The sequence below is a fragment of the Callorhinus ursinus genome, unplaced genomic scaffold (assembly GCF_003265705.2).
Source record: "Callorhinus ursinus isolate GAN/ISIS: 27379988/994484 unplaced genomic scaffold, GSC_fseal_2.0 scaffold2, whole genome shotgun sequence".
NCBI lineage: Eukaryota > Metazoa > Chordata > Mammalia > Carnivora > Otariidae > Callorhinus > Callorhinus ursinus.
The window spans coordinates 69,705,897-69,718,805 of record NW_027397064.1 but is presented as its reverse complement, the minus strand read 5'-3'; the positions used below and the strand labels follow the sequence as shown (position 1 = coordinate 69,718,805).

The following is a 12,909-nucleotide window of genomic DNA, read 5'->3' as shown; positions in this document are numbered from 1 at the left end:
AATGTACATTTCAACAATTGTATAACTATATGTATACAGACCTGATGCTTCAGAAGAACAGCTTGTTGTCTTCTCATTTCTTTTTCCTTAAAAATAAGAAACTCTTAATATATAATTCTTAGGGAAGATTTAGAACACAGTACAAGTATTAAAAGTTCCTTTTCTGAGACTCTATAATCTTCCATTAGGTCGAGCCACATGGAATTGCATATATTTGATCATTTTTTACTTATATGGTGGCAATTTCATATGCTCCTACTTAATACAGACAGATTAGACGATAGTAGCAAGGATCTTATTCAGTAGCCATTTAAACTTAAAATTCAATAACCTAATAGCATATTTCAATGGCACATTCACTGAACTGACTAGCTAAACGGTCAGAGCATATCGGATACAACTGATATATGTATTTTCAAAATTATTTGAATACATTATATAGAGCAACCCTCAAATCCAGCTAATTAGAACTCTCTCCACTCTGAACATAAATTCCCAAATACACTATATTGTACCTTAACAGCATCCATACATTTCTGTACACTATCTATGAATGAAAGTAACAACAGACTGAGATCAGCATAAGTTTTTCATGCTCAGATCTAATTCAAGAGCACTACCCAAAGGGGTAGGGCTTAATGCAAGCAATTCTACAAATGTCATCAATTTAAATATTCTTATAAAGATAAAAATCTAGATGATATTAAGGGAAGTGATGAAAAGGGGTAGAAATCTAAAGAAAAAAGTAAGAGAGTCAATGTAGAAAAGGTAATTAACAGTTCCCTGGCTTTACAGGATATAATTGTGTCTGTTTCCAAAACCAGCAGGATCACTCAGCTGCCCTCTTTCAGTAATTAATTATGAGAAAAAGTGGAAGGTGAGGGGTAGAATGTGTGTGTGTGGTTGGGGGGTCCAACTCTAATGCTTCATGACAGAAAATCAAAACCAAAACTTTACAATAATTAACAATGGCTAATTTTATTATTGGCAAATAACAATTTGCTCAAGTTAGGTTTTTGTTTCTGTAGGCTCTTCATTTTTTAGTAATTAAGACAGTTGCTGGACATTAACCAAGATAAAGTTATAATCTAAGTAGAGAATCAGATTTGGGACACAATTTGAAACATAAACATCAACAACACAAAATAGCTTTGGGAAGATCATTCTGATTCAGCAAAACTATATACAGGTATTATGCAATAGTTTGCATTTCTGATTTGATGTTTGCTACTTAAAGAGCTCAAATCATCACATAAAACCCATATAATGAAATTTAAAAAAACATATACATACGATATACATACAATAAAAGCACACATTATACACATGTATCCGTGCTAAACATTTTTTTAAGATAATCATTTTGAGGAGAGCTATTTTTTTTTTCATATAATTGATACTGGTGTAACATCACACAGTTTTTATTTTTGAAAAATAAAAACTCTGGTTCTCATCTAAACTAACCTTTATTCGTTTCTCGGCCTCCAATAATTTGGCATTTGCTGCTTCTTCCTTCTTTTTCTTTTTAGCCTGTGCATGCAAAACAGGTCTCAAAGTCATGCAACAGCACCACTACAACTTGAAAATAATCTCAGACTTGAAAATGGAGCTACATGTCTCACAAGGTACAAAACAATATGTAACATATACATAGACAATTACAGATTTCCCTCCAGTTAACATTATATTTAACATACTAATTTCATTTTTAATGTATAGATTAGCATGAAGATATACAAAAGTTCTTAAGTGCATAAGAGTGTGTCAGCTTTTCCTCTTCAATCTCTGTTAAAAGTCTGAAATAACTGAGAGTTATTGTCATTTTAACTCAAAACTTAATTAGAAAAAAACTGATTTTGTGGAATGTATTATCTTTTTTCTGATTTTTAAAAGTAAAATACAATCATTGTTGAAAATTTAGAAAATGGGGTGGATTTTAACCGATAAAAGTTATTTAATGAATAAATCAGTAACACATTAAAAATGCACGAGTCCACTTTATTTGAAATTTCTTTTTTAACACTTGAAATTTGAGATAAAGAAATCCATTACTCAGATGATTTAAATGAAACATTTTCATTTTCTCTAGCTGTACAATGTGGTTAATTAAAGGCTTTTTTTTAAGTAAACATATTTCATGAAGTACATTTTGAATATCAAGATATGCTATCAAACTTGAGCTTCATAATCTTAAAGTCTTTATCTAGTAGTTTGATGACCATCCAGTAGTTATTGTCAGTTTACTTTAAGATAGGCATATTTTCTATTTGGTGGGTTTTAAAATTAATTTGAAGTGGATAAGGAAATATGTGTATATTTCTGCACAGAAAAAAACTGTAATAGAAAACCTCAGCTATCTGGAGTCCTCAAGGAATTGTTTTATATGGCAATGGATTCCTGAATAGCTGAGAGGTTATAATAATTTTAAACATTAAAGGTTTATTTTCACAGTTTTGGATGAAAATAATTTTGAGACATATGCCTGGTCAGACATAGTACACTTAACACAATTTGGCTTTTTCTTGATGACTCAGGGCCATTGTTCTGAACATCAATTATTATACTACACAGTTCGATAGAGTAATGTATTTTGGCCATTAAGGTGTTGAAAATTGTTTGCTATTCAACTATAAAATTACACACTCTTGCTAGGCTTTTGAATTCCTATATATGCGGGTTGGAGTTTTTCTGCATTTTCCCTTGCTGTCTTTTGGCTATTACTTTTGCTGTTGCCAATATATGTCCTCTAGCCCTATTCCAGTAGCTTCAGGGGAAGAGGGGTATATTAGAAACCAGAAAACCAAGCTAGTTAAACTGTTTCTACACTGAAAATTTACTTTACTTTTATAATGTTTTATTTCTAAATTGTAAGTAAATATGTGACTATAAGTCCTAATGAGTTTTCTAAAAGTAAAGAACATGAGTTTTCGCACAGGAACTTTCTGACAACTATACTGGCTGCTCAGAGGTTTCCTCTTTTTCCGTTTTGTCTTATTTTCTGCGTTTTTACTGTTGGGATTAGATTAGCTTGCTAAGTAAGGTTCAGATAAGGTCTTATTCTATGCGTTACATTTAAAGAGAATTTCTGATGAACATATTAATTTGTATGAGTGAGAGATCATGTGGGTAAAATTTTTATTTTTGTAGACTTTAAGATATATGACTAATTACTTTAATTATATCAAATTTAAGAGTTCTACCTCTAGAATTTGCTGGGCTCGAAGTTCTTTTTCCATTCTGATCTGTTGAATTCTTTTAATTTTTTCCTGTAGAAAAAATAATGATAATTTAAGACAATAAACTAAATATATAGGTGAAAAGTATTTAAGTGGAATCAAATGATACAAGTACACGTTTACCAAAGGTTGCCCATGCTGGATATAAAACTTAATGATTTAGCTTAGCATCATATATACATTCATGTCTTAAATTAATATGATTTCATAAAATTTCTTAAAACAATTTGTGAAGTATAAATGCTAAATAAGTATATAGAAACCAGGTCAACCAAGGTAATTAAACTCATTTAGCCTGTATGCAAATACAAGCAATATCTAATTTGAGATAAATATAGGTCAGAATAATAGGAAAAAATAGTACCTCAGGAGTCAGAAAACCGAAGGCTCATCCTGAGTTACTGTCATTCATGGCATGATCTTGAACAAATAACTACTCTTGTCTAAAATAGGTGCTTGTCCTTTACTCACTGTTATGATGAAATTAAAATGCTTAAAAAGTATAGAGTGCCATGCAACTGTAATAATTATTAACAATTTCCATACCATAATTTATTTCACATAGTGAATAACATGATAACATGACATTACTTTTAATTACTACAATAAGCCAAATTCAGAAGTAATCTAATATTATTTAAAAGTAGATTAATTATTGGGGCGCCTGGGTGGCTCAGTTGGTTAAGCATCTGACTTCAGCTCAGGTCATGATCTCAAGGTCCTGGAATGGAGCCCCGAGTGGGGCTCCCTTCTCAGCGGGGAACCTGCTTCTCCTTCTCCCTGTCCCTTCTGCTCGCACTCTCTCTCTCTCTAATAAATAAATAAATAAATAAAAATGGATTGATTACAATTTAACATTCTAGGGAATGATTCACATGACATACTAGGTATTCACATTGCCGAAACTGAACATAATAGTTATTGTTTCAGAATTTAATGATCATGTAAAGTTTGATAAGAACTTTACATGTGATTTTTTAAAATGCAATATGCTATAAGTACACTGTTAACAATTTCATGTTCATAAATCCCCTTGAAATTCCCAAATTGGCACTGATGAGAATACATAGTTTAAAAAACAAAAACGAAAACAAAACCTACCCAAATTGTTCCACTTGCAAATTGCACTTGTCCTAGGATTTCTAGGACCAACACATTTCGTACTACTTTCTATTACAGTACCCACCCCAATCTCCAGATGCTGGTGCACGTTTTAAAGCTATGCTTAGTGTTTTAAAACTTACTCCTTTCTCCCCCCACACTGATGTTATTGATTCCCTGCAGGGCTCTACTGCAGGAAAATGAGATTTCTGAAATTACTGTTCTGATTTTAGAAGACTGATACCATTCTATAATTTTGTTTTTGGTGATCCTACTTAGTATTGAATATTAATTATAGCTTGCCAAACATAAAAATCCAAGTGTATCTTTTATTTCATTTCAAAATCTTAGAGAAGGCTGTACTTGATCCACATTTGATATATTTATTTAGATTAGAACTTGAGACCTACGTAAAGCACATTTGTGATTTAATTTTTCTGCTCTTGTTAACCATAAAGTTATAAGGTGGTATGTTCTCAAGTCAGCAAAAGTCATTCATTCTTCTCTTAAGCACAGATATAGGTATAGAATCTTGGACTTAAGTACAATCAGTCAGAACTTTATCTTAGCTGTCCAAGTGATTCATATATATGTACACATATTTGGTAGTGCTGTCATTGATATTAGCAGAGATAAACCTTTTTCATAAATTATAATATTGGGTCACCTTATAATATTGAGTACCCAAGCACTGAACTGGGCACTTTACATAAAATATCTTATTGATCCTTTAAAAAACAACACGGGAGTTGAAGTTATCTTTTTTTTTAACCTAAAAGAAAACTGAAGTTCCTGGAGGGTATATATTTTGCTTAAAGTCAAATACTAAGTACAGAGAAGACCTGGTTAGATTCCAATGCTTTTGCTCCATTTGCTTCATAATAATGCTGCTGGAAGCCTCCAGAAAATTGCTTTGAGGACTATATGGTGACATTTTAGGCCTACTAGGTGGAAAAAATAATCCAGAGGATGAGAAAACCTTGCTAGACTTTGATTCACTTTGTTGGCAACAAGGAATAAGTCAAATGGTATTACAAGACTACCTTCAGACAAATATCGATGAATATCTAATATCAGTTCATTTGTATTACTGTTGCTGGAACCTTGGGACCCCAATGCTTTGTTTGATGAGCAGCAAAAACTATGTAGGCTTCGGGTGTAGCCACTTCAAGAGTTTAGGATCACAAAGCTGACCTTTCAGTGCTGATGGGATTTGATGGGTCTCTAGCCATCAGGAAATAGGCTAAGCCATAAAAAAATAGTATTTCACTTAAAGTGAAATATAAACTATTTTTACATATATATGTAATATATAGTAAATATATTTCAATAAATGTATTTATGAGACTACATATTTTTAAGTCAATCTTATAGTGTCTTTAGCAGTCACAATCAACAAACTAAGGAAAGAATTCAAGTTTACAATTGACTACATTAAATTACAGTAAGGGAGTACACCATATAGTTTGGTGTTTTTATATCTTTTAAAAAGTGAGCATTTGTTTTGTGCTAGGCATTGTGATAGACATTTTACATTCACGACCTCATTAAATCGTTAGCTAATGCAGTTATTTTCTTTTGCCATGGAGGAAACAGAGACACAGAGGTTAAATAACTCATCTAAGGTCACAAAATATTAAGCAGCAGAGAACATATTCAACCTCAGTTCCTTGTAAGTTCTGGTTCCCCATTGCCCATCAACTCTCCCTAATTCCACTGCCTTAGCCAAAACTGGAAGGAACCTTGGAAAGAGCCACATCACAACCAGCCCAACCCATTTATTTAGCAGCTATTTATACAGTAACACAATTTACTTCATTTCATACTCAGAAATAACTACTTGCTGTTAAAAAATTTAAACAAATTGTAGTTTCCCCCATTTCCTTTCTGCTTTAATGGTTATGTGAATATGTGGAGATGGCAGAGTAGTTCACACACTCCCATCTTAAATGAAGTTGAAGATCTTGTCATGTAATGCTTTACCTATAAAAATTTAAAAATCACTTCATTTACCTATCCTTAATTTTGAAAACTACATAGGGGAAAGATATTGTAGACATAAGATAGAATGAATGCTGGATACGCTGAAGAAGTGCTTTCTTGTTTTTTTTTTTGTAGTAGTAATTTTTAAGCATTCAGAAACAGTGGGAACAAACCCTATTCTATGTAACTTGAGTTTAACTTTTTACTCATATTTTATGTTTCATTACAACTGGCTTTTCCTACTAAAATATGAACATTCAAGCAATAGCCTTCATTTACTGATACACTACTTTAAAAAGTTTGAAAGTTGTTCAAGATGTCCACTTATATTCAAAACTCTATCAAGATATTAAAAATACTTAGATTTACTTTTTGGTAATCTCTAAAACTTGGAAGTAGAAGGCCTGGTTCAAAAATGGGGTGAATTTTAGGGGCATGTGGGTGGCTTAGTTGGTTAAACATCTGCCTTCAGCTGAGGTCATGATCCCAGAGTCCTGGGCCCTGGGATAGAGTCCCGCTTTGGGCTCCCTGCAGGGAGCCTGCTTCTCCCTCACCCTCTGCCTGCACGCTCTTTCTCTCTCCCTCTCAAATAAATAAATAAAATCTTAAAAAGATAAGGTGAATTTTAGCTAATGCAAGAGGACAGCTTTCTAAGATACATAACATTAATGTGAAATACTGTTATTTCAGAAATCAAAATGAAAATAACGTACATACATACATATACCAATAGAACCCTGATATAACACTTGTGTTTTAAAAATCAGTTGCAATGCATAAACGTACCTGTTGTTTCATAATCTTTATTTGTTCTTTTTGCTTTCTCTTCTCCTCAGCAGCCATTATTGCTATGGTGAAAAACCAAAGCACAGATATCATCAGCAAGGGAATGAAGAGGAGAAGCTTCTTATGAATTCCCCAATACTTACTCTTCATGTTTATGTTTGCATTTAAATCACCCACCTTGTTGTTTTTTGGCTTCTTTGGCAACTCGAGCCTGTTCCTGCTTTTGAAGTTTTCTCAAAAGCTTTATTTGCGCTGCTTGTCTGGCTATTTCTGAAACACACAAAATTTCAAGGAATACTATTAACAACTTTACATAACTGCTAACCTAAGAACAATAACTGTGTGAAACTGGTATCATCATGAAAGACATAATTTTTAAGAAAATTGCCTAAGGTTAGATACCAACTGGGAGAATGGTGTGGCAGAAAATCTCCTGTCCCTTTCCTGTAGAAACTGCCAAATCATTCCACCAAATATGACCCCATATACAGAACTACACAAAAATGATACTTCTTTTAATCCTCTTCATAGAGGTCAATCTAAGTATATTTTTTCACATTTCATGTAATCCCCACTTTGTAGGAAAATAGCTGCTAATATGCAAAAATAGTGATTTAGCTTCAGTCTTAAAAATAACAGAATATATAAAAAGGAAAAAGAACTCCAAATCGAACAAATATAAAGCCTCTAAAACTCAGTATCTCAATCAGCTATATAAGTGGTAAAGTTTTTGAATCCAGTGACATTTTCATTTATAAAGGAGAGGATCTAAATCTCTTAAATAAAAAGAGTACAGAATGTCAGTGAGTTTCAAAGACAACCTAGTCCTTCAAGTTTTAAGGACAAATGTATGAAACCGGGACAGACTGACATAATTAAAATGGTCCCAACTGTTCATTCTTTCCTCTCTCCATGTAATTTGCAATGTGACTTTGCAGTTCCTCTCATCAAGAGGTAAAATATATTTTCTTGTTCCCTGATGCTGAGGTCAGCTGTGTGATCTTCCCTGGCCAACAGGATGTTAGCAGTTGTGATGCACATAGAAGTTTGAAAATATACCTGTACTCTCTCTATTTTTACTCTTGTCCCTTGCCCTTTACTATGAGGACATGTTTGGGCTAGGCTGCTGAAGGTTGGGACACGTGGAGTCAGTTGACTTCACATATGTGAACAAGCCCAGCCAAGATCAGCAGAGCTGCCGAATTTCCCTCCAGCTGCTTCCATCTGTGCAACAATTAATACCTAGTGTTGTACATCACTCAAGTTTTGTGGTTGGCTGTTTCCCAGAATTACTGTGGCAGTAGGTAACTGATAATAGAAAGCATGTAATGTAATACTTTCTTCTGCTGGCAAACTTGGTCAGAATACTTTTAACTATAAAAGTGGTGTGTCATAGTATCACTCATAAAATACCGCCTTACATTAGACATTATTTTAAACTTCGTAGCAGATGAGTTTTAAGAAATTTATATATTATATTCAGTAATGAATATGACTGGCTAACACCTGAATTACTTGAGGGTGCTGGGTGGCTCAGTTGGTTAAGTGACTGCCTGCAGCTCAGGTCATGATCCTGGAGTCCTGGGATCGAGTCCCACATCAGGCTCCCGGCTCAGCGGGGAGCCTGCTTCTCCCTCTGACCTTCTCCCCTCTCATACTGTTTCTCTCTCTCTCTCTCTCTCAAATAAATAAATAAAATCTTAAAAAAACACCTGAATTACTTGAGCTTTACTAATAATTTCTGCCATTTATTAAACTTCTGTATTAAATTTACATGAACTTGTTTCATCTTCATAACAATCTTATGAGCTAGGCAACATTATGCCCAGTTTATAGATGAAATAACTAAGGCTCACAAAAGTTAAATAGCAAAGCCAAGATACAAACCCATGTCCTTCTGACTTCACAGTCTATATGCTACTAATTCTAAGAACTTTTAAGAAAAGTTGTATGCCTTGAGATTTTAGATAAGAACCTAACCCTATGTCCTTGTAATAGCTGAGGTGACCTTGGTTACTATGGCTTATTTTCTACCAACAAGTTTTTAAAAAAGGAGATGGGATGTAAAGAGTCTAATTTTATCTAGTAAACTGGAATTGTTAATGAAAGATGAAATGGAAGATGCTGCTAAAATATATCTCTAATCCTCCAATAATTTTCAACATTAGGTTATAAGCATCATCAAAAATTCCTAAGCCACATAAAAAGGATCTTCTGTTCACTAAATACCCTCGGAAATAAAAATCTATAAACGAGGTTGCAGAATCAGCAAACTCCAATAATAATACACCTGACGGATACTGTTCTCATCTATGACAGTACCAGACGACTATTTTTCTAACATTAAAGAACTGAAAGCTTTCACTGAACTCTACTATAAAGACCTAAGTCTACCTTAAAATATAAAGATGTGTCAAGTGGTTAAAAAAAAATGTGACCTAGAAAATGTGGCATAGGTGTGATCTTTTGTTTCAAGCTAAACTGATGGTCTCAAACAGAAGTCTGGCTTATAATAAAGAAATGCTATATTTAGGTGTGTATTTGTGTATGAAAGTACTGGCCAACTTCAAGACCCACACAAGTACACAATAATTTTTATTTTTAAACCCTTAGGACAGAAAACCATTAAAAAGTTCAACCTATATCTTTTTACTTTAGCAAGGAGGATAAAATTCTTAATAATCATTAAAAATTCACATAGCTTAAACTTTACATTATGAGTAGTTGGAAAATGTTTTTAAAAGTTAGAAACACTATGGAGGAAGGAGAATGAGAAGACCTAGAAAATTCACTCACACTCTGAGAAATAAACTGCTCCCAACAGCTTCTCATTAATTTAGATTATGGTTGCTGAATACATTATCTATTATAACTAACTTTTGAAATATCAATTTTGAAAATATCTTTTATGGACTAAGAAATTACCTATTTAAATTTCGAAGATAAAAGCCTATTTTTGAAATAGTTTACACACACGATTAGGGATATTTTAGATATACCACAGTTCTTTGATAGTAAGCTGCATTTTTAAATACAGTCTAAAATCAGAATGTGTCTGACAATTGGCAGCACTTTTCTTTCTTTGTGTACATCTTAAAATAATGGTGCACTGCAATGACTATAGCATCTCAGGTTCTACGATATATGAAATGGAAAGGTACTATCTGATATCTTAGAAAATTTAAGGTATTAATGGTATTGGCAAGTTTATTTATTAGGTTAAAAATCTTTTTCATATTGAAACCCTCTCAGATTCTTATATTTATTCTCTTGAGAAATTAGAGAGCTCTCATTTCATAATGCTTGGATGTACAAAGTTTGCATTTATTTTACTGTTCTGAACTTTTCTTCAAATTAAGTCTAATTTTTCAGTCTAGTTGAGGCCTAGTAGAATAATAATATATAACAGAAACTGCTAGAATTCCCTCAGATAACCCCCTCAAACTGTTAATGTAGAAGCCTTTTAGAAGTAAAAGGGGTGATAAAATGATTCATTCCTTTCTTCCCAAGAAAAAACATGCATGTTTTACCATATATACTTCTAAATATTAATAATCATTATTTATTTACTGTTAAATATTTAACATTTATATACTTGTTGAGAAAAAACATATATACCTTATCAGGTCAAAGGTAAGAGAACTGGCAAAATGCAACATAACACAACAAGGGAGACCTATGTAAGGGAATACAAACCAAATTGAAATCTAGAGGGAGAAAAACATTTGGGTAAACTTAGTAATTAGCTTCTATATTGTTAAAAATAAAATTTAATTAATTTTGCAAATATAAAGTTACCATTTTAGATACTAAGTATTAATAGTATTTGTATTATATATGCATGATATGCGTGAAGAGCCCATGCTTTGGGTATCAGTTAATTTTAAGCTTTCTTATTTTAGGCAAACAATGTATACTCATCACTATTATACATTCATCAGAAGAGTCAGTGGATTATTGAAAATATTAATTTTAAAACTCATCATTTATGGCTGTATCTGTTAATAACTTTTTTTCAGCCTTCACTAGTAACTATTCAGGGGAGATGAAAGTCTTAACAGAAACCAAATCAAATAACATAAAAATTTCACAAATGGGCTGCCTGGCTGGCTTAGTTGGAAGAGCATGCAACTCTTGATCTTGGGGTTGTGAGTTTGAGCCCCACGTTGGGTGAGAGATCACTTAAATTAATAAATAAATAAACTAAAAAAAATTTCACTAACATACTACGGCAGAGAAAAACTTATATGACATTAAGTTATATGCCAGGCAGTTAATTTACATGCTATTAGTGGAAGTATGAATTAGTACAACTTTTTTTGGAGACAATATTTGCCTACTATCTACCAAAATTGAAAATGCACATAACACTTTGATTCAAAGATTCTATCTCTACAATTTTATACTATGGATAGCCATATCCATAGAAGGATATGAATAAATGTGTAACATCTGTTTATTGCAGGACTGTTTGTGATAGCAAAGATTGAGAAACAGCTCAAAAGATCATCACAAAAGACTGATTAAATGAAGTATGGTAGAGCCATACATAGTGCATCACTTACTATTCAGCTATTAAATGCGTAAGGTTGATTTTTAAGTGCAGATACAGAAAGATGTTCAAGATAAATTAAGTGGAAAAAAGCAAGCTGAATAGGATGTATAAGTTCATTTATTTATTTTAGAAGTGAAAAAGGATATATATATAATACAATATATTATACATGTGTATGTATAATATATTGTATCATATGACTGTGTGTGTGTATATAGGAGTATGTGTACACATTTCTGGATAGGTTTACAAAAAACTATTAATAATGATACCGCTTATAAGTGTCTTTTATTTTAAAGTGAGTGAGAATGAGTGTCTCTTTATTGTGAAGCATTCTGTTCTATGAGTTTTTGTTGTGGGTGTCTGTTTTATAATAAAAACAAAGCAGCAATAAAGAAGTCAATATTATGATGGCTTTTTCTCCAGAAAAAAACCACGAGAAGAAGTAAAATCCTATTAGTCTTTTAAGTCAATTTTTATTATTAAACCTTTATTTTATATTGATATATATGTTTACATACATGCTTGTGACTATAAGACACCAACACATGTACAGCCTTAAGAGGCTTCACATTTATAACTGGTAACTCATAACAGAACTGTTTTATTTTAGTCGGCCTTCTCTGTGTCAGACATAGCATGGGAACTTCATGTTGATAATTTATGTGTAGTTTGGAGTTACAACACATTTGAGGTTATTATGAGCACTTTGTGCTTGATAAGTAACACTTTCTAGTGATCTTAAATACTTTTTGACTTAAATCTATTAGTTGGCCATTTTGAAAATATGTGTGATATATCCAGACTACAGAAGAACTCAAACTAAAAAGACTGGGGTTACTTACCAGTAATTGGAGTTCTCTAACTGAAAATTTACTCCACAGATCCACATATTTTGGAGTTATTCCCTTGTACCACCTCAAGGAATCGGGAGCTGTTAAAATGAGAATTTCCAGAATGTTGGCACAACCTTAAGGCATGTGCCAAGTGCTGGTTGATTCCCTTTCTGTGCAAGCCTTAAAAGCTTATCCCCCACCTTTGTAGTTCTGAACACATAGGGCATAATGTGTTTATGAGTATGGCTCTTGAAAGGAGCTTACCTAATCAAAGAACTCCAGTTACCAGTGGGATTTTATTTTCTCATTTTTATTCTAACAGAAATATCTACTTTTAGAAAGTGAGAGCAGTATCAATCATTCATAAGTCAAAAACATAAGAGATACATAGACTTTTTTAGTATGATTATTA

At 32.6% G+C, this 12,909-nt stretch overlaps 1 protein-coding gene across 25 annotated transcripts in view; it reads right to left on the bottom strand.

Moving 5' to 3' along the window:
- BAZ2B (bromodomain adjacent to zinc finger domain 2B) overlaps nucleotides 1-12,909 on the bottom strand; it is a 311,231-nt gene that overhangs the window by 66,842 nt on the left and 231,480 nt on the right. For all 25 annotated transcript variants that reach the window (XM_073883542.1, XM_025855507.2, XM_025855516.2 and 22 more), the window contains 5 exons: nucleotides 7,284-7,376; nucleotides 7,107-7,168; nucleotides 3,201-3,266; nucleotides 1,465-1,530; nucleotides 42-86 (listed from right to left, as the gene is read on the bottom strand). In XM_073883542.1, the coding sequence (XP_073739643.1) occupies nucleotides 42-86; nucleotides 1,465-1,530; nucleotides 3,201-3,266; nucleotides 7,107-7,168; nucleotides 7,284-7,376 (332 nt within the window). The remainder of the gene's footprint in view (nucleotides 1-41; nucleotides 87-1,464; nucleotides 1,531-3,200; nucleotides 3,267-7,106; nucleotides 7,169-7,283; nucleotides 7,377-12,909) is intronic.